General features: G+C 36.6%; 2 protein-coding genes and 1 long non-coding RNA gene across 7 annotated transcripts in view; 2 read left to right on the top strand and 1 right to left on the bottom strand.

Annotated features, from left to right (window-relative positions):
• Window positions 1–149: 149 nt before the first annotated feature.
• LOC149090848 (uncharacterized) lies at window positions 150–1,352 on the top strand. The gene is made up of 2 exons (XR_016197469.1): window positions 150–220; window positions 973–1,352. It is a non-coding gene; the product is annotated as an uncharacterized LOC149090848 (long non-coding RNA).
• A 9,024-nt stretch (window positions 1,353–10,376) lies between these two features.
• The window catches only part of Nadsyn (NAD synthetase), a 32,461-nt gene continuing 18,989 nt past the window's right edge, over window positions 10,377–23,848 (top strand). The window contains exon 1 of the mRNA XM_089264636.1: window positions 10,377–10,499. The gene's annotated coding sequence lies outside the window, so the exon portion shown is untranslated. The remainder of the gene's footprint in view (window positions 10,500–23,848) is intronic.
• The window catches only part of Nna1 (Nna1 carboxypeptidase), a 28,188-nt gene continuing 15,024 nt past the window's right edge, over window positions 10,685–23,848 (bottom strand). For 2 of the 5 annotated variants that reach the window (XM_089264584.1, XM_089264588.1), the window contains exons 2-17: window positions 20,155–20,336; window positions 19,237–19,389; window positions 18,254–19,076; window positions 17,258–17,927; window positions 17,069–17,201; window positions 16,874–17,011; window positions 16,536–16,816; window positions 16,324–16,483; window positions 16,098–16,256; window positions 15,861–16,026; window positions 15,012–15,129; window positions 13,445–13,580; window positions 12,892–13,368; window positions 12,248–12,759; window positions 11,825–12,190; window positions 10,685–11,771 (exon numbers count right to left, since the gene is read on the bottom strand). In XM_089264584.1, coding sequence (XP_089120710.1) covers window positions 11,057–11,771; window positions 11,825–12,190; window positions 12,248–12,759; window positions 12,892–13,368; window positions 13,445–13,580; window positions 15,012–15,129; window positions 15,861–16,026; window positions 16,098–16,256; window positions 16,324–16,483; window positions 16,536–16,816; window positions 16,874–17,011; window positions 17,069–17,201; window positions 17,258–17,927; window positions 18,254–19,076; window positions 19,237–19,389; window positions 20,155–20,336 — 5,189 coding nt within the window. In that variant the 3' untranslated portion in view covers window positions 10,685–11,056. Of the gene's footprint in view, window positions 11,772–11,824; window positions 12,191–12,247; window positions 12,760–12,891; window positions 13,369–13,444; window positions 13,581–15,011; window positions 15,130–15,279; window positions 16,027–16,097; window positions 16,257–16,323; window positions 16,484–16,535; window positions 16,817–16,873; window positions 17,012–17,068; window positions 17,202–17,257; window positions 17,928–18,253; window positions 19,077–19,236; window positions 19,390–20,154; window positions 20,337–23,848 lie in introns of those variants that run through there. The other 3 variants (XM_089264585.1, XM_089264586.1, XM_089264587.1) reach the window with 3 other exon arrangements.

Raw genomic sequence — 23,848 nt, 5'->3', positions numbered from 1 at the left:
TTGCCATAACATAATGCAATAAATAATAACATAATTTCTAGCAAGTGTTGGTGAACTAGACAATTCTATAAGATAAAAGAAATCATGGCTAAATGTTGGTACCTAGGTTCAAATACCAAATTCAATAAAATAATATAATTTATAAATCGCAATGTGACAATCAAAACAAAAACTGAAAATTTTTTTCATAAATCACAGTTAAGAAAATAGAAATAAACAAGTAAGAAAGCTCTCGTCGAGACTGCTCGACTACGAGATCCCCTGAACCCTACAAGCAACTGATATTTCAATAATAGTTAGCACACACACACGCACGCATACAAACAAATACACGCACACACATACACATACAATTAAACACATGCATACCCACACACACACGCATATTCAGGCGATTGCGCTTGGGTTGCGCTGCAGTGTTGGCAATATTAGGAGAACTTATTTGTTGAATAATTTAATTTCTAGACGTACGATCGTAATGAAACTTTCAAAACGTAATCATAGTGTTAAAATGTATGTGTATACCGAAGCACAAGTCTCTAGTATTTGATATATGACTTTTACAAAGATTAGGGTGAGAGGGTGGATTAAGGGGTGTGGGGTAAGTTTTAACAAAAACCGAAATTGTATAAAATTCATCTTAATATACATTTTAAATTTGGAGACTCTAGCTTGAAAGATGTAAAAGATATAATTTTTCAAGTGAGCTTCGATAAGGTTTTTTATCGATAAAAAAGTATCGGAATGAGTTATCGTTTTTTAGTGATAAACTCGATATGCGCGTAATATATACGGACATTTTAAAAAAAAGTTGAAGTCTCTAGCTCTTATATCTTCTGAATTCGACGCGTTCAAACATACGGACAGACAGACGGACAGGGCTAAATTGACTCAGCTCGTCGCCCTGATCAAGAATATATATACTTTGTGGGGTCTCCCATTTTCAATGGGTTCAGGGTATAAAAAAAGAAGGAAAATGCTCACTTAATTATATTGTAATAATCCTCTTTTAACTTCCTTAACTTTCTTAGCACCCGTAGCATCCACAGCATTTTACACGTGGTATATCCTTCCTAGCTTCGATCATTCATGGTAATAGGGATTTCCGAGATGCCAGAGGGAATGAAATAAATGCGCAACAATGTTGGATGTATCGTCATAACCACAAATGAATACTAAATGTATGGAACTATGAATGCTTTGAGTTAACTTGAAGGTGGATATTGATGGCCCTCTTTATGCTAATTTATGGACTCCGGAACTATCGACTATGGATAATAAATTTATATTGGATAAATATAATTATATTGGGCAATTTATATTGGATAAATATCATTATATTGGACAATTTATATGAATGAATATCATTATAATGAACATATGCACCCTGATCTGCGGGACGCAGATATTTAGATGGGGAAGAGTTAAGACTATCGACAATCTAAGGAGGCTGGAGAGTCCAGTCAGACATTCAAGGGGAGAACCCAATCATTAGAACCGATTTGGGACAGTTTATATTCGGACTAGAGAGAGTTTAAATCTTTTGTTACTAAATTATATAAAATATATTATTTCATCACTAACCAGAGAACACATAGACTAGACAACTAGTGGAAAGCTTTTTGCACGCTTTTTCTGGGACTTTAGCGCCCCAGACTGCTTTGAATTCGCTCGGCGAATTACTTTTAGGCTCGAGCAACGAAAATATACGAAAGCACAATCATTTCGCTTCACGCGCTCGACCTAGATGTGTGTATGCATGTGAACACAAGCAGCAGCTCACGAAAATTGAAATTTCTTCGCAGCAAGAACCCATGCCTTCCCTTCTGTGTGAAGAGTATACCGAACTCTTTAAACCGTTTGCCAAGCTCGTACAAAATATGTATATGTGTCTTCGATATTACTTGTGGGAAGGGTATGAAAGCGTTGGTGCTCATAGTGAAAATGCTTTCGCGACGAGCGTGCACACACACAGTCTCCGTTACTATATTGTATTATGAGCATTTGTGTGCCTGTGTGCGTAGCTTTTGCTGCCTGTAGCGATTTCAGAGCCCCGAATTCGCATTTGGTAGATCTTGTGAACTACTCACACATGCATACATACATATGTTTGATTGTGTGTACGCAGAAGCCGCGATGCTCACATATGATGGGGTGATCATTGTAGAAGCCTTTGACTGCCTTTGTGCCTTTATATGTGCGTGTGTGCCTACCTCAACTTAAAATTGTGCGAACGATTTTGGGTTTTGAATTGAAGAGGCGCGCTTATATTTCAGTAGCTGACTGACTACACTGACAAGTGCACTTGCATTTTTTACACTTTTTTTTACTTGCATGCACCTGTAAATGTATGTACATACAAATATGCAAGGCATCGATAATCGCATCCCATTTTGCCCACTGATCAGATACTACATTTTTATACCCTGAACCCATTGAAAATGGGAAATCAGGGTATAATGTTTTTGTGTAAAAGTATGTAACAGGCAGAAGGAATCATCGCAGACCCCATAAAGTATATATATTCTTGATCAGCACGACGAGCTGAGTCGATATAGCCCTGTCCGTCTGCCCGTCCATCCGTCCGTCCGTCCGTCTGTCCGTCCGTACGTCTGTCTGTATAAACGCCGGGATCTCAGAAGATATAAGAGCTAGAGAGCTGAAATTTTGTGTGCATACTCGTGTATACCATACGCAGTACGAGTTTGCTTTATTTTTTCGATAACTCATCCGATAACTTTTTTTATCGAGAATAATCGAAAAATGGATTTTGTTTTTTGAGTCTCATCGGAGTACTATTAGACGTGGAAACTTCAGATTTACTGTGTATATACATATGATGAATACAAACATTTTGTAATCAACAGATTTTGGATACCACGCCCCCTTCGCCCCCAACTTGTAAAAAACGTATTTCAAGTACTAGAGACTTGTGCTTTGGAATGTACACACATTTTGACCATATAGTTACGCCCTGAAAATTTCATTAAGATCGTATGCTTACAAACGAAGTGATTCACCAAGTAAATTCTCATACCATTGCCCACACTTCAGCGCAGCCCAAGCGCAGTCGCTGCTTACTGCGCAGTTAGCAGAGCGCGGGCTTATGCATGCAGAATGGAGGGTTCAGGGTATCTCCTAGTCGAGCAGTCTCGACTAGAGTCTTCTTACTTGTTTAAAAATGCATTCTGATAGGCTAACTCACGATCATTTAAATCAGGTGCTTAAATACATATATACCGCGAGTAACTTGGCTGTCCCTATACCACACACATATATGTACATACATACATACACATGTGCGTGAGTTACTCTTCGGTCACAGTGCCACAAAGTATTGGGATGTGACAAGTGACAAGTGCACTTTAGCCAGTCAGCTACTGATATATGAGCGCGCCTCTTCAATTCAAAACCCAAAATCGTTCGCACAATTTTAAGTTGAGGTAGGCACACGCCAATGCTAATGTCCCATGCTTACACACATGCACATACACACACGCACATATAAAGGCACAAAGGCAGTCAAAGGCTTCTACAATGATCACCCCATCATATGTGAGCATCGCGGCTTCTGCGTACACACAATCAAACATATGTATGTATGCATGTGTGAGTAGTTCACAAGATCTACCAAATGCGAATTCGGGGCTCTGAAATCGCTACAGGCACACAAATGCTCATAATACATATAGTAACGGAGACTGTGTGTGTGCACGCTCGTCGCGAAAGCATTTTCACTATGAGCACCAACGCTTTCATACCCTTCCCACAAGTAATATCGAAGACACATATACATATTTTGTACGAGCTTGGCAAACGGTTTAAAGAGTTCGGTATACTCTTCACACAGAAGGGAAGGCATGGGTTCTTGCTGCGAAGAAATTTCAATTTTCGTGAGCTGCTGCTTGTGTTCGCATGCATACACACATCTACACATTTGAGAGAGCATAGAGCATCGAGAGAGAGAGCAAGGGAAAGATTGAGCATAGAAGGATCTTTGGTTCAACATTAGACCATCTCGGTCGAGCGCGTGAAGCGAAATGATTGTGCTTTCGTATATTTTCGTTGCTCGAGCCTAAAAGTAATTCGCCGAGCGAATTCAAAGCAGCCTGGGGCGCTAAAGTCCCAGAAAAAGCGTGCAAAAAGCTTTCCACTAGTTGTCTAGTCTATGTGTTCTCTGGTTAGTGATTTCATTGAACATAAAGTTGTTTGTGTTCACAAGAATCCACCACAGCGTCCACAATCACTAGTGCTCTAGTGTGGGAGAGCATAACTTATATATACATATACATATATAGTAAGGTGTATATGAGAACAGATATACATATATACATATATGGGTGCACATGAACATATATGTATATGTATATGAGGGAATGTATGTATGCACGAGTAAATATACGAGAATATCTTTATATGTATGTGCGAGCAGTAGTTTATTTTTTAGTACCTGATATTTTCTCTGAGTGACAAGTCGTGTGAGCTAGAAAAGCTAGAAAAAAATAAAATTAAATTAAAACAAATATAAATATATGAAAATATAAAATAAAATAATAAATAAAATAAGTAAAAACAATAATTGAATAAAAATAATAATTGAATAAAAATAATAATTGCATAAAAATAATTAAATAAAATGATAATTTAATAAAAACTAATATATAATAACAAGTAAGAAAGCTTTACTCGAGACTGCTCGACTACGGGATCCCCTGAACCCTTCGAGCAACTAATATTTCAATAGTAATTCGCATAAACACAGGCACATACACACATACGCAGGCACACAAACAAACACAAGCATACACACACGCACACACATACAAACAATCACAATAACACACATACACACACGCATACAAACAAACACAAGCACACACACACGCACATATACAGGCGCTTGGGTTGCGCTGCAGTGTTGGCAATATTTTGAGAATTTATTTGTTGAATAATTTAATTTCTAGACGTACGATCTTAATGAAGAACTTTCAGAACGTAATCATATTGTTTAAATGTGTGTATGTTACGAAGCACAAGTCTCTAGTATTTGAAATACGCATTTAACAAATATGAGGATGAGGGGGTAGATATAGGGGTGGAGATAAATTTTAACAAAAACCGAAATTGTATAAAATACATCTTAGTATACATTTTTAATTTGGAGACTCTACCTTTAAAGATGTGGGAGATATAATTTTATAACTGATCTTCGATAAGGTTTTTTATAGATAAGCAAGTAAGAAAACTCTAGTCGAGACTGCTCGACTAGATACTACCACTGACCAAACAACACATAGACTAGACTTGTAGGGCAACGTTTTTCCACGCCGCAACATCTGTCTAGCAAGTCCCGGCCAACTTCGTATTCGCTCGGCTTGGTATTGGATGGCTCGGATAATGAAAGATAGCACGACGAAACACACAGAATATATATATTCTTGATCAGCACGACGAGCTGAGTCGATATAGCCCTGTCCGTCTGTCCGTATGAACGCCGAGATCTCAGAAGATATAAGAAATTTTGTGTGCACACTCGTGTATACCATACGCAGTACGAGTTTGCTTTATTTTTTCGATCTCATCCGATAACTTTTTTATCGAGAATAATCGAAAAATTGATTTTGTTTTTTGAGCCTCATCGGAGTACTATTAGACGCGGAGACTTCAGATTTACTGTGTATATACATATGATGAATACAAACATTTTGTAATCAACAGATTTTGGATACCACGCCCCCTTCGCCCCCAACTTGTAAAAAACGTATTTCAAGTACTAGAGACTTGTGCTTTGGAATGTACACACATTTTGACCATATAATTACGCCCTGAAAATGTCATTAAGATCGTGTGTTTACAAAAGAAGTTATTCACCAAGTAAATTCTCATACCATTGCCCACACTGCAGCGCAGCCCAAGCGCCGTCACTGCTCTTTGCGCAGTTAGCAGAGCGTGGGCGCGTGAGGGTGGATGCATATATATGTATGTGTGCGTGCATAAAAGAAGTGCAGAATGATAAGAATATCAGCTTGTAGGGTTCAGGGTATCTCCTAGTCGAGCAGTCTCGACTAGAGTCTTCTTACTTAATACTGAATATGCCCTCGCACAAAACCTCATAAAACAATCGAGAAAACACCTGAACTTTCGAGATATTTAGCTTCTGTATGCACGCGTGCTATTTTTATCAAAGGAGCTTTTTTTATGAATAGTCAGGTTCGCCTGAGGCTGTGCCGTAGACTGACTGACTACATTTGTTTATTTAATTCTATACTATTGTATAATATGAGAGCAGGACCGAAAACTGTCACTGTTAAAAAGCCTACTGAGTATCAATGGAAATTTGAATCCTTAGGGAAAAAACCGTGTTTTTCAAGTATTCGTAAAATTTTTTCAGTATATTTAAGATCTACTATCCTACTCGTAGCAGACACAAATCCAACAAATCAAAAACCATAAAAATTGGTCCAGCAGATCTCGAGTTATAAGTTATACACTTTTACACAACTTTCTTTTATATATACATACATATATAGATTATTGCTAATCATGTTTATAAATGTGTTTATATCCGTAAATAATTATATATAATTAAAATTATTTTATACACATTTTCAACCGAAAAAATTATCGTAAAACACTACTAACTTTATTAAATGCTTTGCAATATATGAAATACACATGTCATATAATACTCAAGCCTTACTCATTATTGTCAAAAATTTCTAATTAAGTCATAATGGCCTATTTGATAGTCACCCTACGATTCAAATCATACAAAATTTATAAACTACTAAATCCAGAGACAATTAGCTTGCCATCCCATATAAGCATACACATATGTACATATGTACACAAATGTATGTATGCATGTGCTCACTTCACAAGGCAGACCAACGGCAAATACCAAGCCGAGCGAATACGAAGTTGGCCGGGACTTGCTAGACAGATGTTGCAGCGTGGAATAACGTTGCTCTACATGTCTAGTCTATGTGTTGTTTGGTCAGTGATACTACCCTGAACCAAACTAATAAAAACGCACATTTGGGATGCACTATGGGTAAAAAGTCGATTTTTTTGGCATTTATTCAAAAAAAATTTTGTTTACAATTTAAAATTTTCTTTTATTTATTGAAAATATATACTTCAACTAGATTGAATAGTATTTTTTTAAAAATTTAGCGACTACCATTAATATTTTACACATACTCAAAGTCAGCTGTTGCATAGTTGCGTTTGATATATAAAAAGCGCGGGAAATTTTGTTCAACTTGCAATTAAAGTGGAGCTTTTGTGTAAACATAAACAAAAAAAAGTGTATAATGGAAAACGTACCTAATGGTATGTACAATAAGTTATTGCTATTACTTTTTGATTGTAATTGTGTTATTGTCCAGTTGTCCAGTGTGTTGTCTGTGTGTATTTTTAGCTAAAAATTAACAAATGTACTTGTGTTCCGTGGAGTATTACTTTTGTGCAGCACACCACTTCACAGAGGTTTGATATAACAGTTGTTGTGTATTATGTCCAGGTTCGGAATCTATTAACCTCGTTTGCTCCTTTTTGTTCCTTTTGGAAAAAAATTAGTTTTTGCAGTTAAAAACGAGCTTTTTCGTGCAGAGCTTGTGGAGGTATGGACCAACAACAACCGCCAAGAAGGCGCGGTAAAAACTTTATTATTGAAAAAATTAACAATTATATTAGCGAAAATATTAATAATCTAATTGATAAAAGAGTAAAGCAATTTGTATAGTATATAAAAAAGCATCTGCCAAAGTGCAACCGGAATTTGGAAAGGTTTAAAATGCATCATGCTAGGTGGCTTGAAGGCAGGGTGATAATTGATTGTGAAGGTACTTTGGAAAGTACTTCGGAAATTTTTAGAACTTCTTCTACGAATTTGCAATATGGAATTAGCCCTCTGCATGCTTGGATTCGATTCCTTGAGTTTGTATTGAAAATATCGTACAGAATCGAAATTAAAAAATGGCGTGTTAAGGATGTCGACAAACAAAAGGTATCATTGCGTAAACAAGAAATTAAGCGGAGGCTGTGGGATGAAATGGGTCTTCACGTGGATAAACCCAGGCCTAATGGAAGTGGAAATATCAATGATGTTTACAAAATTTTGGTGTATGGATACCAAATTATGGGTACTTGCATAATTCCTGTTGGCATATTAGGAGAAAACGCGTCTGAATCCCGGAACAAGCTGTATAGAAATGATAGGAAATCTCACGCCAGGAAATGTAGCCGATTAGAGAATTTAACTGATATATTTAATAGGGCTTTAGACTCATCTGATCCACTTCTCTCTTCACTCAGTTTAAAAGAACGCGAAAAGAAAAACAAGAAAAATAATTCCCAAAAGAAGTTATTGAACTTTAGGAAGATCCCAATTTTGAATTACCAGCAACATTTGAAGGCTTAATGGAGCCAACCTTAGTTGAAGAAGAAAATGAAGACGAAAATGAGGATGAAGATGAGGAAAATGAAGCTCAAAACAAAGATGATAAAAATTTAGAGTTAAATTTTGAATTAAGAGTCTTCAAATATTAATATTTGCTTGCAGTTGAATGAAATATAATAAAAATATAATTTAAAATTGCTAAAAGTGTACAAAAAAGTTATTAAAAATAATTTGAGCCCACAGGTAATGATTTTTAATTAAATATAATATGTAAAAGGGGCGGAAAATTTGAATGCCACGCCCAATTGTAAAAAAAAAAAATCCGAATTTCCTTTTTAATATTAATAATATATTCCTAAAATTTCAAGTTCCTAGCTCTTCATTTACAATTAATGCCAAAAAAATCGACTTTTTACCCATAGTGGGATGGTTAAAATTTCAATTTCGATGTACATATTTAAATATATAAATGAAATAGAAAACCCATTTAATTAAATATGTTAACATTTTGAAAAAATTAAGACAGAATCACGACGCGGCCTGGGTTTGAACCCTAGACCTATCTATCTCGCGATCAAGCGCCGCGCCTTTTACCACGACGCCACCCTACTGAACAAATTTTTAATGGCAAAACTGAAATAGATTCACTGATGCAACGCCATCTAGCAGAAATAAACGAAACTAACTGCTGATGTGATTCTAAGAATATGCTAGATGTTTGAGTGTATGTGTGCACACGTATAGGAAAACTGCTGTTGCTGCAGCACGTGCGTTTGTTAATTGGCCAAACATTTTGTTATTTTTTAACGTCGATTGACTAAACCGAATTTAATGAAACTTTCAGCATATGATCTACATATTCTATTGAATAATTGACAAATTTGAAAAAATTAAAAATCATTCGCAATTAGATACAGTGGCATCTGCCTTAATTGATAATAATTTTAATCGATAATTAAATATCGGGAATAGTTATCGATTTTTAAAGATAAACTCAACATCCGGCATATACGGTCATTTAAAAAAAAACCAAGTCTCTAGCTCTTATACCTTCTGAGATTCACACGCTCATACATAAGGACAGACGGACGGACAGACAGACAGATGGACAGGGCCAAATAGACTCAGCTCCTCGCCCTGATCAAGAATATATATACTTTGTGGGGTCCGTCAAGCCTCTTTCTGCCTGTTACATACATTTCCACAAAACCATTATACCCTGAGATCCCATTTTCAATTGGTCCAGTGTATAACAAGTAAGAAAGCTCTAGTCGAGACTGCTCGACTAGGAGATACCCTGAACCCTCCAGTCTGATATTCTAATCACTCTGCACTTTTTTAGTCACGCAATATACATACGCACGCATTAGAATGCGCTCTGCTAACTGCGCAGTGCGCAGCGACTGCGCTTGGGCTGCGCTGCAGTGTGAGCAATATTAAACGAATTTATTTGTTGAATAATATAATTTCTAGAGGTCCAATCTTAAAGAAAGTCAACTGTTTTTTATTGAAATAAATTAATGAAAAGGTTTTTATGTGACCAAATATATAATTTAAAAGATCGCATAAACACTTTTGTTTTTTGTTTTTTTTCGTTTCATTTAACCACTTTTTTATACAGTTATGTTGAAAAATCGTTGTGTACCTAAACTTATTTTGCCGACTGTATGTAAATATTCAAATTATATTTATTGTATTACTTTTGTTTTAAATAAATGTTTGTAAAGGATAAATGCATATCGTTAGTCTATTTGGATACATTTGTTTCTTTATATTATTACCGAAGGTACTTACATATACACATATGTATGTACATACATGTATGTATGTATTTAGAGCATAGAAACAACCATATGGTTAGTGATAGAACACATGCTTAGTGCTGAAAGCAATTAGTCTGGCAATGTACATATATCATATATCGATATACATCGCTTCAATTGAATAACCCTTGTTTATAAAACTTAAGGGTACTGTCATCTTTAGAGGTCACACTTAGAAAACGTTTTGTTTACTTTTACATCATATTTAAGCAGGCTTTATTCGAGGAATATTGCACAAAAATCCAGTGTAATACTCAACAAAGACGCTTAAGGTATGTTAATATACTCAATGTCTTGTTTCTCATACACTAATTCTGTATTCGTTTGTTGGATTACATTCATTGAATATAACCTCATATGGCATGTGTATATAAGTTAGCTTTCTAGATTTAGTGTCGATTCTTGTTAATGGCTAAAGCAGTGCTTTAGAGTTGCTACTAACAACATACATATGCAGTTAGTTCATAACATGAATTTTTATTGGTAATTTTAATTGAAATGACGTCCTAAAGTTTATTTCCAGATTATAAATACTATATACATACATATGTGGTCCTAGTGAATATTCAAATATATGTACGTTATACGCAAACTTTGGGGTAGTATAGTACCCCATCAATTTTGCTACATCAGTGTGCTCACATTTTGCTAATTGCTTATAATCCTTAATGCCATTTTGGCGCTTTTTTTTTTATAACTAATTCAACTAAAATTTGGCTTAATAATAAATTCACATACAAGTACAAAGAGTTCGAGAAAGGAAACTATCGATCAGGGCGTCGAGGGATGTCCGGGGATCTTAGTGTTTCGGCTTAATTACTGATAGATTTTATTTAGCTGATGTAGCGGCATCATTCGCAAGCGTGCGGGACTTCCTTTTTTTCAACTTTGTCTTAACCTTGCGTACCAGGTTGACCGTGTCTAGGGAAATTCCTGCCACTGATTTATCTTCGGTGCGGCATTGAAACATGTTTTGACTATCAGAGGCGACACTGTTGCTGCATTTCTTTATGGGCTGACCACCAGCATGGCGAATACGTGTTGAAAGATTAACACCCCCTGCATAACTGCCCACCGATTGTTGGACCGCTGTTACGACTATGCCACTAGTCTTAAACTTGCTAGCAATGCGTCCACCAGGGTTTTGAATGCCACTGACAGGGGCGTTTTGTGTGCGTTCTGACCCGCTGCCTGATTGAGTTTTTAAAATTAGCCGTTGCATTTGAGTCATTTGATGTTGCTGTAAATCACCAGTGGCAGAACCTCCAGTACTTGCATGCATTCGTGAAAAACGGGTTACAAACTGCGTCGTCTCAGCAAGTTTAATTATACTTGTCTTTCGTTTCCCCTTTCCAGTTACTCCGGCCATGTTGGAATGGGCATCATTTCCGCCGGCTGTTCTGATGACCTTTTTTGGCTTGCGACCGCGTAAAAAGATCTGCGGATTTTCTAGCTTAGTAGTCGTTCCGCCCATAAGGCGTGTACTTGACGTCTGTGCTTTTTTATGGTCTTGCTGCCACAATAACAGCTTTTCTGAACAGGCGCTACAAATGGTATGTTTACAAATCTCCTAAGATTTTGGATTTCTCAAACTTACTTAAATAAATCCACTTGCTCCAATTTGCGGGATCTACGTGGTGCACCTACATAAGCAGGTGGCAAGGTTGCTGAACCTATTGTTGACTCTACTGCCGATATCAATGGTTCCTTGTGACTAGCGGCGTTATACATGTTTCGAGCTTGTGATCCTTCAGCGCTTCGGAGAGCAGCTGTTGCCATCACGCTAGCCATGTGTGCATGTGCCTGGGATTGGTCTTTGTACCAACCCAGTGGTCGAGCATCTGAATCGCCGTGAGCTCCCGTCCAAATTTTTTTCTTAATGGATAGTTTCACATTTAGGTCTTCAGCATGACTTGAATGGACATGTCTTTGCTGATTTAGTGGGATGAAATTGTTTGGTACACTGCGGACGTAAAGATAAGACTAGAAAATTATATGTACTAACCGGCTCAAAACTTACCGCCTCGGTGGAGTTTTTTGAACCTTTATGGCTGGCTTTGATTCGTTCATGAAGAAACTATGCTTAGCACGGCCGTTATCTTGGTTGAGATTGTGCCAGGAATACGTGCGTCGAGCACCAGTACCGTTTGTCTGGGCTTGCATCTGAGCTTGTTGCTCGGGTGCTGTGCTAGGTATAAGTTTGTATACTTCCAATTTTTTAACTCCACCTGGGCCGCAGTTTTTTGAGGGTGCTGTCACGATTAATTCTGGTGGCATATTAGCCGGCTTGGGCTTTTGCACTACCAAGTCGCCAATTTCTTCAATATATCGCCGCTGCAACTCGCTCTGCAGTAGAGTGTGACGAAGTGGTGCCACTGCTCCAAATGTGGCGTTACCAGCTGGAAAAAGGTCTTCATCATCTGTGGAAAAATGTAAATCGGAGCCAGGATCGGTGGTAGGCAAGTCGAGTGGCGTTCTAATCACTTCGCCCCGTTTCTTAAGCGGCTTATTTCGGATACGTTGTCGGCGGTTCTAAATTATACAAAAAATGTAAAAGGGTATTTTAATATTTGAATATAGCAGTATGGTGTTTAAATGAGTTATTTATTTCTTTGTTGATTTATCGTTTATCTAAATATTTTTTGCGTTTATAGTTAAATGTACCTTTTTGCGACGAAAAATAAAAATGCGTCGGTTAGCCAGCCAAAGTCGCAAGTTCCGGTCAATACGCATTTTTCTGTTAGTTGCTTTAATTTTGCATTTTTCTGTAGGCATGTGCTTCTTTCTTTTGTTACGCTTACGATTTAACTGTTTTCCAGTCTGATTTATTTCGTTACTTGCATCGGTCAATAAGTCTGACGACTGAGACCCATTGCTTTCGGAGCTTTCGGATTCAGGCGACTGGCGTGTGGCTTTGATTGTTATCTGGGGGCTTTCGCTGTTTCGCTCACTGGCATTGCCATTTGGTGAACTTGGTCCACCTCCACCACCAGTGGCACGCTTTGAGCCAACCGCCTTACAACCCAATTTATGGCGGCGGCGCTTAAGACGCGCAAGAGCCTTGAATTTTCGTTGTAGAACCGGTGAAAAGTATATTTGATCCAAAACATGCATCACCTTGTGCATTCGACGTACTCGAAACTATTGGTGGCGAGTGAATATAATCGTGATGTGCTCAATGTGCTTTGAAAGGAAACAATTTGACATCCAAACCTACCTTACGAATCTCATGCAGAATCTCAGGAGAACTGGGTGGTGCTCGAATAGGCGCACAGCAAGGACCTTCAAGATCAGACGCTGTAATCGAATGTTTGCCTTCATTGTCAGAGCTAGAGCTGCAATTACCATCATCGCTAAAACAGAAAATAATAAAGGGAAATTGTGTTTTTCGATTAGGTTTGAAATTCTTAGGGGCATGTCTTTGAGTATATATTGAAAAGATCGTAAGCAGCTTCTAATTGGTTAGGGCTGGTGTATTGTTTCGCATTGTTCTGTATTGCACAAGTGATCAAAGTTTTGATCTTGTCTTCAAAATTACGTTTAAGTTTAATGGTTATAAGTTTACTGCCTTTATGGCTACATCTTGAAATGATTTACATCATGTATGTAACCACAGTTTAGAGATAGATATTTGCAAGCACGTTGTTTGTCTGTCGATCTTTATCAAGTCAAATAATTTCACCGCAACTTAATGAATATCTATATAAATTATTTATTTTAAAATTATAAACATTCCTTAAGATGCGATGAAATTACTTGGCTTAATACAGATCTAATACAATCTACCTCTAAATACATAATTGTTTACGAAACGAATAATGCTGGCATAGTCATATATTATAAACAAATTATTATATAATATATATTATTTTCGTACTGGCTCACAGATTAATCATACCTTTTAAATAGCGAACGGTAAATGTATTTAGTTTATATAGAGGTTAAATGGTTTTCGTTCATATAAAGTCAGCATTATGCAGATGTGTGGGAAAACTATTAAGTGTTTTTACATGCATTAGTACAAATAACAGTTGGTCAAGTAAATCCGGTCTTTTAATGTAATGTAACCTGAACCCATTGAAATTGGGAAATTAGGAAATAATGGTTTTGTTTGTAATGTATGTAGCAGGCAGAAGGAGATCATAAAATATATATATATTCCTGATCTGGGCGACGAGCTGAGTCGTTATAGCCTTTCCATCCGTCTGTCGCTATTAGGGCTAAATTCAGAAGATACATGTGTACTCGTATATAAAACACGCAGTACGAGTTTATCATATATTTTCGATAACCCATTTTATATCTAGAATAATCGATCAATTTATTTCGTTTTTCAGCCCAATTTGAACAGTATTATATCTATATATAGGAGTATTTTGTAAATTACAGATTTCGGATACCACGCCCCCGATTTGTAAAAAACATATCTTAAATACTAGTGACCTGTGCTTCGAAAAGTTGTTGAACAGCTTTCACATTTGAACATTATGATCACGTTCATAAAGTTTCATGAAGATCGTCCCACTACAAGAGAAATTATTCAAGAAATAAATTCCTATAATATTACCCTCTGCAGCCCAAGCGCAGGAGCTGCCAATCACGTAGTTAGCAGGGCGCTTACTTAAGCGTGCGTTTGGATGCATGCGTGTGTAGGTGTATATTTGTTTGCATATAAGAGAAGCTTAGAATCTGTTCTTTGCAGTGTTCAAGGTATCGCCAGGGACACTCTTGTTTTTTTTTTTTTTTCTTTGATACAAAGTTTAGATTAAGGTAACGAAACCTACCTGGAGTAATCGGAAAGTGGTATGTTCAATGGCTCATCAGCGCTCGATCCTTCGCGCATCAGTCTTTCGATTATTTTAGAGCGGAGTCTTTCCTGTTGTTTGAGTAAATTTAAAATCTATTGTAAATGTTAATGCATTAGGATTAGTGAAAAATTATGATAAATGCAAAATGAAAATCTTTGTGACAGTATGCATAGAGTATGAATTAAGAAGAGAATGATTACGATTTTGTTGTAAAGCTGGTTATCTATAAATATAATATACCATCTAACTGTAATAATCGTTTTATTGAGATAACAAAAAATTGTACACTGTGCTCAAAGTAATTTGCAATCTATTGCTACAAGTTCTACAATAAAAATCGTAATTGATATGTATATACTTATGTGCCATTTGGTGCTGTGTGCTTATAATAAATATATATAAATAGAAATAAATAAATAAATAAATAAATAAATAAATATATATATAGTGTATATATATATATATATATATATATATATATATATATATATATATATATATATATACGGCGATTAGCGATAGATAGCATTCAAATTCATAACTTTGGCATATTGACACATATATTTTCATTATTCGATGGTATGAGCCACCGCTTTTAAAGCATTATGATTTTAACTTTTAAAATATATTAATGAGTAATCAGCGAAACAGCAACAGAGACAACAATACAACATTTACATGTATTAAACCATTTCGAGAAAGCGGTTTACTGGCTGTATGTTTGGGGATGTGTGTCACAATATACGTGTAATGTACAAAAACATTCCTAGGAGACGGTTCTCTCCACAGAACGTTTTACTCTTAATTTTTCAGTTATACATCCCTGATCGGCCATTTTTTGTAATTTCAATGCTTTCTGTTCGCGTTTCTCGCGTTTTCTTATCTTTTTGATTTGCTTAAATAATTTAGCATGTCGCTTTACTTTGTTCGGATTTTCATCACAATAGTCCAATAAAGTTTCACAAAACGCACGTCCCATGTGCTCATAATCCTATAAATTTAATAATAAGTATTAAATTTCTTCGAACGTATGTGGAATTTAATGACCGAAATCTATTTTACCTGAATGTTGAAATGTGTGCCTTTGCGTGACCCCAGTGAAGAGCCGCCAAAAGATGCTTCAATAGTATAGCTGTTTGTAATGCCCAGCATCCAAACAACAATACGTCCTGTGCCTTCCTTGCTCCGTTGTATTTTAAACTTACAGCTCTCAAATGAGAACTGCCAATAAACAATAAAAATATTTGTTTTAAAGTAAAAGAACGTCAACTGAGAGCATATGACATACTCGATCGGCGCTGTTTTTGTGCAGCATTAACGGAAAGACTTGCTCAGTAAGCCGCTTTTCGGGATTGCGTTTGTTTTCACAGCCATAAATAAATATGTTATGCTTGCGTGAATGAGCGTGCATATCACAGTACATGGCCACTCCACATTCTTCTATCAGTCTAAGGATGGGATGAACTAAATATCAACATTTTTTGAGGGTAAGCTAGCTACCTTCTTATCATCGCTTTTGTATACCAAATAGATGGATAAGTTTCTCTAATAACAGTTCGATACTGTCGATTTAAGTCCTTTCCAGTTAAAGAGTTCCGAGTGTTACCAACTATTACACCATCTGGATTTAGCATCGGTACTAGTTTAAATATAAATTTGTGACGTAGACGCTTTGCTACTGTTGAATCTCCTGTTATGAAATCCATCAGACCCTTCATCATCCATGATGATGGCGTCTCGCTGGGATGTACGCGTGCCGATACAACAATAGATTTTTTTCGCTGCTTTAAAAATAAATTTGAGCCTTTTAGCTAGCTTAGCTATTTATAACCGTTTACCCGCATTGTATCCTCATTATTAGATGGCGCAGTAACAGTCAGATAATACACATTATTGCCTGCTAGTGTGCGGCAGAGTAGTCGCAGCTTACAAAATTTTGATTTGACAGGGTGACGCTGTATTTCCATCAAATAATCCTACAAGGAATTTTATGTTGATTTTTAATACTACTACAAATAATTTTTGTTACATACCTGCAAGTCACTATATGTGTACGGGTAGCTATGTGCAAAGAATACTGTATCATTATCATGCTCAAACTCAATGGTAAAAGTCAAGGTGTAGCTCGAATTATCGTCGTCCTCTTCATTTGTATTATTGTTGCTTCTGCGTAGAGATCTTAATAGTACAGTTTGAAATTTATAACTAGAATATATACTTACTCATCATCATTACGATAATAGGATATGTTGTTACCACATCTTCTCCAACCTTCGTGTTTTTCCTTTGCTCCTAAAGTAGAGTACATAACTGGTTGCATGCCATCGTTATAAAGGCTATCTGACTTCACTAAGTTTACAATAGAGAACCGGTAGAGCATGTTACGACGGGTGTGTCGAACGCGAAAATAAAACCACTGTTTCGATCGGCTTGTATAGAGATCGGGGCGTAGATAAAGCTCATAATAAGTGGGTGTAATCTGCACTGCTTTAGCCAAATTTCCTGATTCGAAGCGGGATTCAAATTCTAGACTTTCGTACTCCTCGGCGTTCATAGGATGACAGTTGGACACATATTTAGCGCCCCCCACTGATGAGCGACTGAACTGCATTTGGGGAATATCATATGAAATATGTTGAGATTGAAAGGTTGTCCGATCATTAACATTATTAAACTCAGGATTATGTCTATCGTTAGCTTGATCATAAGTGCTAGTGTTAATGGTAGTACTCATATGAGGTACCCCAATATTGCTGCCCAGAATCGGAATAGATTCAAAACCTCGACGACGACCCCTTGCCACAGCTGCTACTGCTGCAGCCATGGTCACGGCTCGCGTACAAAGCGGTGCTGAACCCAAAGGCAAATCCATAGGCATTTTATCCGGTGCTGCTGTGGGCAAAAAGTATGTTTCAATTTCCGCTTCAGTTAAATGGAGTTAGATTCCAGCACGAGCTTAATCTTCAGACTCAAGCAATACATGATATTATATATCCATGTGACTACATATATTATTAAATTTACTATTGCATTTTTTGACAGTGAAAACAACAGAATCGAAGGACATATTAGATATTAGAAGCTAGAAATAGTTAAAAAGTATGCGTACTAATAATGTTTGAAGCTCTATCCCTATTAATTAAAAATTTATGGATTGAGATTGAGATTTCGACTCGTACTGATGTCTAATTTGTACTTTAATATTGATTGATTATTACATGCAAGCCTGCACATGCTTTCTTCCCCAACTAGCGTTTCTGTATCCGATACAGAGCTCGAGCTAGTAGGGGGGCACCTATCAGCGCCACCGGTTAAACGACCAACTTTCCCATCGCAGCCACTTATTACGTCGTCCTTCACAATGTCATTCATTTCTATGCTGCAGTCATCACTGATGTTTATGTCTTCGTCCGTGTCACTCATCATGCTACTTTTGCGTGAATGTGAAACTTTTTGAAATGATTGCTGTGAATCGCCTTGAAAAGCAACTTCCAAGCGCGAAATATTGGTTTTGGGAAGCTTGAAGGGGGTAACTGCATATTTATTCTGTACCTTTTCTGGGGTTAGGCTGCTAGTACCAATCGATGGCTTTTCGTCGTAATCGATAATTTTTTTAATAATCGCTTTAGATACTTTTTTGCCAAACTGACTGAGAACGTAATGCGGCGAAGCGGGTTTATACTCAGAACTATTGCTCTTCCAAATATCTTCGCCCTTAACCATTCCATCTGCGTTATGCTGCAGTGTTGTAGTATCGAACCGTTTTTTCTTCGCATCACTGAGACTCTGAATAACGGGTTTCTCACGAATCTCCTGACCATCCACACTTCCATGGTAGTCATCATTATCTTCATCCTGAGAATTGCTCGTAGAGCGATCATCCAATCTATTAAATAATTTAGACACACTGTTTAGCTGTGTTTTCCCCGATTGTAGCGTCATTCTCCGATTGACAGACATGAATTCATTCCTAGAATCCGAAGAGTCATCTGAATCTTCACTTGACTTATCCTCTGTCTTGATATTTGTACGTGTGCTTTCCTGTATTATTGTTAAAATTCAATACAATATGAAAATATCCCAACAAAAAAATTTTCGTTGAAATCACCATCTTATGTCTGCCCTCCCAAGTTTGTTAAATGTGAGTGTGCTAGCTGTGCATATTTATTGTTATCACAAAAAGTAAAATTGTAGTACTCACATAGTTTACAGCACTTATAGGACAGTATGAAAAAACAACAATGCCGTTTTCCTCACCAACTGGGCGCGGCTTTAGCTCATTGCCCGTTGGCACATTAAGTGGTTCGGGTTGCACTGGCACATAAGGAATGTGTATAATTCGCTCTCCAATGACCTGAGAAATAAGTTAAATGATTTAAACCTCTCACTGTGTTATGTTTGCCTACTAGTATTCGATATATAAAGAAGTTTGCCTATGAAGGCAGCGATAATCTAATTGGAAAATACGTTTTCTGGATATCAGCAATGTAGGCATATTTGGTGCTGATGACTCCTTTGTTTGACTCAAATTTCCTCTTGTCTAGTGCTTGTCAAATTTCAAAACAAAACAAGTGAGAAAGCTCTAGTGGAGACTGCTCGACTACGAGATCGCCTGAATGCTTCGAGCAACTGATGTTTCAGTAAACATTACACATGCATACACGCACTCACACATACACACTTTCAGATTATGATTAAATATGCATGCATACAGCACATGTCTGTAGTATTCGAAAAACGCCTTTTACAAATATACAAATATGAGGGTGTGTGGGTTGATATATGGGTGGGGGTATCTCTTAACAAAAACATAAATTGTATAAAATGCATCTTAATATAAATTTAAAATTTGGAGATTATAGCTTCAAAGATGTAGGAGATAAAATTTTCTAACTGATTTTCGATATGGGTTTATCGATAACAATGAGCTATCGATATTTTGAAATAAACTCGATATCCACGCTATATATACGGACATTTAAAAACAAATTCTCAGATCGACTCCTTCACACATACGGACATATATAGAAATACAATTAATTAATTGCAGTACATGTATATTATATATACTATATTATATTATATGTATATAAATACATATATATATATATTTTCTCACCTGGCATTCTACCGGCCATCTGGGGGCCTGCTGTGAGCAATCATTGTCCTTATCCTTAGGCAGCGCGAATAAATCCCGAGGTTCCTTCAATCGTGCGATTGGCTTTAATGTTTTTTCATCCGTATTAACAATTAATTGATTTGATTTAAGACCCTTCGAAAGAAAGTTACCTAGAAAACCTACTAAAAGGGCAGATAAATAAATAACAATATTCATTTTTTCTCTTATTTCGAAATTGGCATAAATAGACACGAGCATCTAAATCAACCTAATTGTAAAGCCTATGTACCGAAAGTTATTACAAAAGTATCATCAACTCGTCGGCTGTATTGTTACCAGATCCCTTGAACTCTGCAAAGAACTGTTATTCATTGCTATCATACATAAGCAAGTGCTCTGCTGTCTGAGTCAGCAGCAACTGCGCTTGGGCTGCAGGAATATAATAAGAATTGTTTTTGTTGAATAAATCCTCTTTTAATGACAGTATGTTAACCGAACTTTTATAAAGTAATAATAATAATGAATACATATTTTCATATGTCCGTCTGTTTGAACAACTCGATCTCAGAAGATCTAAGATGTGTATATTATACATACATAATTAAGATTTTTGTTATAATTCACCCTCACCCCTATATTATTCCACCTCTCACTGCTAAATTTTTAAAAAGCATATTTGAAATACTACACCCTAACGCTTTGGCCACAATTTTGATAAAAATCGAAATTGCATTAAATATATTTCTTTATATATAAAAGAGAGTTGTGAAAAGTGTTCCTACACTTATAACTCGAGATCTGCTGGACTAATTTTAATGGTTTTTGATTTGTTGGATTTGTCTCTGCTACGAGTAGGATAGCAGATCTTAAAAATACTGAAAAAATTTCACGAATACTTGAAAACCGCGGTTTTTCCCTGAAGATTCAAAGTTCCATTTATACTCAGTAGGCTTGATAACAGTGACAGTTTTCGGTCCTGCTCTCATATCATACAATAGTATAGAAGTAAATAAAGAAATGTAGTCAGTCAGTCTACGGCACAGCCTCAGGCGAACCTGACTATTCATAAAAAAAGCTCCTTTGATAAAAATAACACGCGTGCATACAGAAGCTAAATATCTCGAAAGTTCAGGTATTTGTTTTCTCGATTTTTTTAATGAGGTTTTGTACGAGGGCATATTCAGTATTACTATTAATAAAAATGCCGCGTCCTAGGAGATCTAATCTTTCCCGGCGGATATGATTGCACCATTGACTACAGCTTGCATCGTTTAGTTTGCATTGGTCCAATGGACGTTGTTTGCGAGCATTGTGGCGCATTGAAGTTTGCTGGTGAAACGCCCGGTTTGTGCTACCTTAGTGGTAAAGTGACATTGCCATTAGTGGTCCCGCCACCAGAGCCATTGAGTTCCCTGCTTTATGGCAAAACTCTAGAATCGCGACATTTTCTAGCGAACACTCAAAAATACAATGCCTGTTTCCAAATGAAATTATTATTTAATTATTCAATTTACAACTGAAGGTTGGCTCGGTAGTTATCATGCTAAGAAATTTAAACCAACCAAAACTGTGCAATGGAAGGGCCTTAATTGGCGATAAGAAAACAGATGAGCAATGTGATTCACGCGTGGATATTCAAAGGAAAATTTAAAGATGAAGTTCTTATTCCTAGGATTCCGATGATCCAAACAGATATGCCCTTTGAGTTTAAACGAATTCAATTTCCGATTCGTCTTGCCTTCGCCATGACGATCAACAAATCACAGGGCTAATCTTTGACTATTTGTGGCCTCAATCTAGAAAAAGCGTGTTTTTCTCATGGTCAATTTTACGTGGCATGCTCATGTTGGCAAACCATCCGCATTATTTGTTCTTGCACCTGACCAAAAAACAAAGAATGTCGTTTACCACAAGGTGCTTGAATGAAAATCCGATTAATAAATTAATCAGTGTATCCCAACCTGAACAACATAGCTTTCAACAATTTTTTACCTCGGCAATGCAACGTTTGCCGGGCCAGCTAGTCTAAATATATATATAAAATTTTGAGATTATAGTTTTAAAGATGTTGGAATATAATTTTATAACTGATTTTCGATAAGGGTTTTAATCGATAAAAAATAACGGGATGAGTTATCGAGTTTGAGATAAACTCGATGTCCGCGCTATATATACGGACATTAAAAAAATGTTAAGTCTCTAGCTCTTAGTCTTCTGAGATCGACGCACTCAAACATACTAACGGACAGACAGACGGAAGGGCTAAATCGCTTCAGCTCGTCGCCCTGATCAAGAATATATATTCTTTGTGGGGTCTGCCACGGCTGTTTCTGCCTGTTACATACATTTCAGCAAAACCATTATACTCTGATTTCCCATTTTCAATGAGTTCTGTGCAGAAAAAAAGAGAATAGTTATATATATATAGTTAATAGTTAGTGCAAATCGACCAGAAAGCTCAAAACTTGTCGAACTGGAGCGGAAAAATGTCTGTTTACTTCATGTTTTTCGTTGCCATGGCAAAGCATAGGTTTGGGAAGCTAATAATATAATAGGATTAAAAAATCAATATGGAGAAGCAAGAAAGCTCTACTCGAGACTACTCGATACGAGATCGAGCAACTGCTTTTTCAACAATTCTTACGCGTCTTTCTGCTTACACGAGAAAGAACGCAAGCACATACACAGGCATACGCACGCACGCATAAACACGCATTGGCCGCATTGACATACTACGGGAAATTCATTGTTTAAGAAGTTTTCTTGTGGATGGACTATCTTCATACCATTTTCCGAACTTGCCAAAGCCCAGGTCTATATTATTTGTAAAAAGCCTCTTACAAATTTTGGGTGTGGGGTATAAGTTTGACCGAAAATCGAAAAGTACATATGAGAGTTAAAAGTTAATGACTAGCTTGTAAGATGTCGCACATATTAATTAATAATGTTTTGATTTTTTTATTTTTGAAGAAAAACTCGATATGTGCGTGGTATTCACGGACCTAGGAAACAATTTCAAGTCTACAGCTGTTATATCTTCTGAGATCGTCGCGCTCAAACATACGGTCAGACCGACACGACTATATAGACTCAGCTCGTCGGCCTGATCAAGAATAGATATACTTTATGGAGGTCTGCCTCGCCTCCTTCTGCCTCTTACATAAATTTAACATTTAATAATAACTATTATACCCGATCTCATTTAATGATAACCTTTATACCCGATTTATAATTTTCAATGTGTTCAGGGTATCAAAATACTCAGCTCTTTGATTTTTAATGTTTATACCCTTTAACCGTTGAAAATGCAATTTCAAAGTTTAATAGTTTTAAGTTAAGCAAAAGGAGACATGTCAGAAACGAATGGTACGTCAGCCAGTATGTAAATAACTTGTAATCCATAAAAGCTAGAGACATAACAAGTAAGAGTGATATGGTCGAGAATGTTTGGTCAATGTGTGTATGTTCCATAGCACAAGTCTATTGTAATTTTTCAAATTGCAAGCAAAGGTGCGTGGAATATCGAAATTCTGTAAATTCCAAAATCTGTTGTATTCTTCAGAGGTATGTAAATCTGAAGTCCCCAGACGGACGGACAGGGCTATATCGATTATATTTTACAGCGTCTGCCATATAATTTTTTACCTGATATACCATTTTCATTGGATTCAGGGAATGTATGTACATTCTGAAT

This window comes from Drosophila navojoa, chromosome X (genome assembly GCF_054131105.1).
Source record: "Drosophila navojoa isolate 15081-1374.11 chromosome X, UAZ_NAV_1.0, whole genome shotgun sequence".
Lineage (NCBI taxonomy): Eukaryota > Metazoa > Arthropoda > Insecta > Diptera > Drosophilidae > Drosophila > Drosophila navojoa.
The sequence above is the reverse complement of the archived record's forward strand: the minus strand, read 5'-3'. Positions and strand labels throughout refer to the sequence as shown.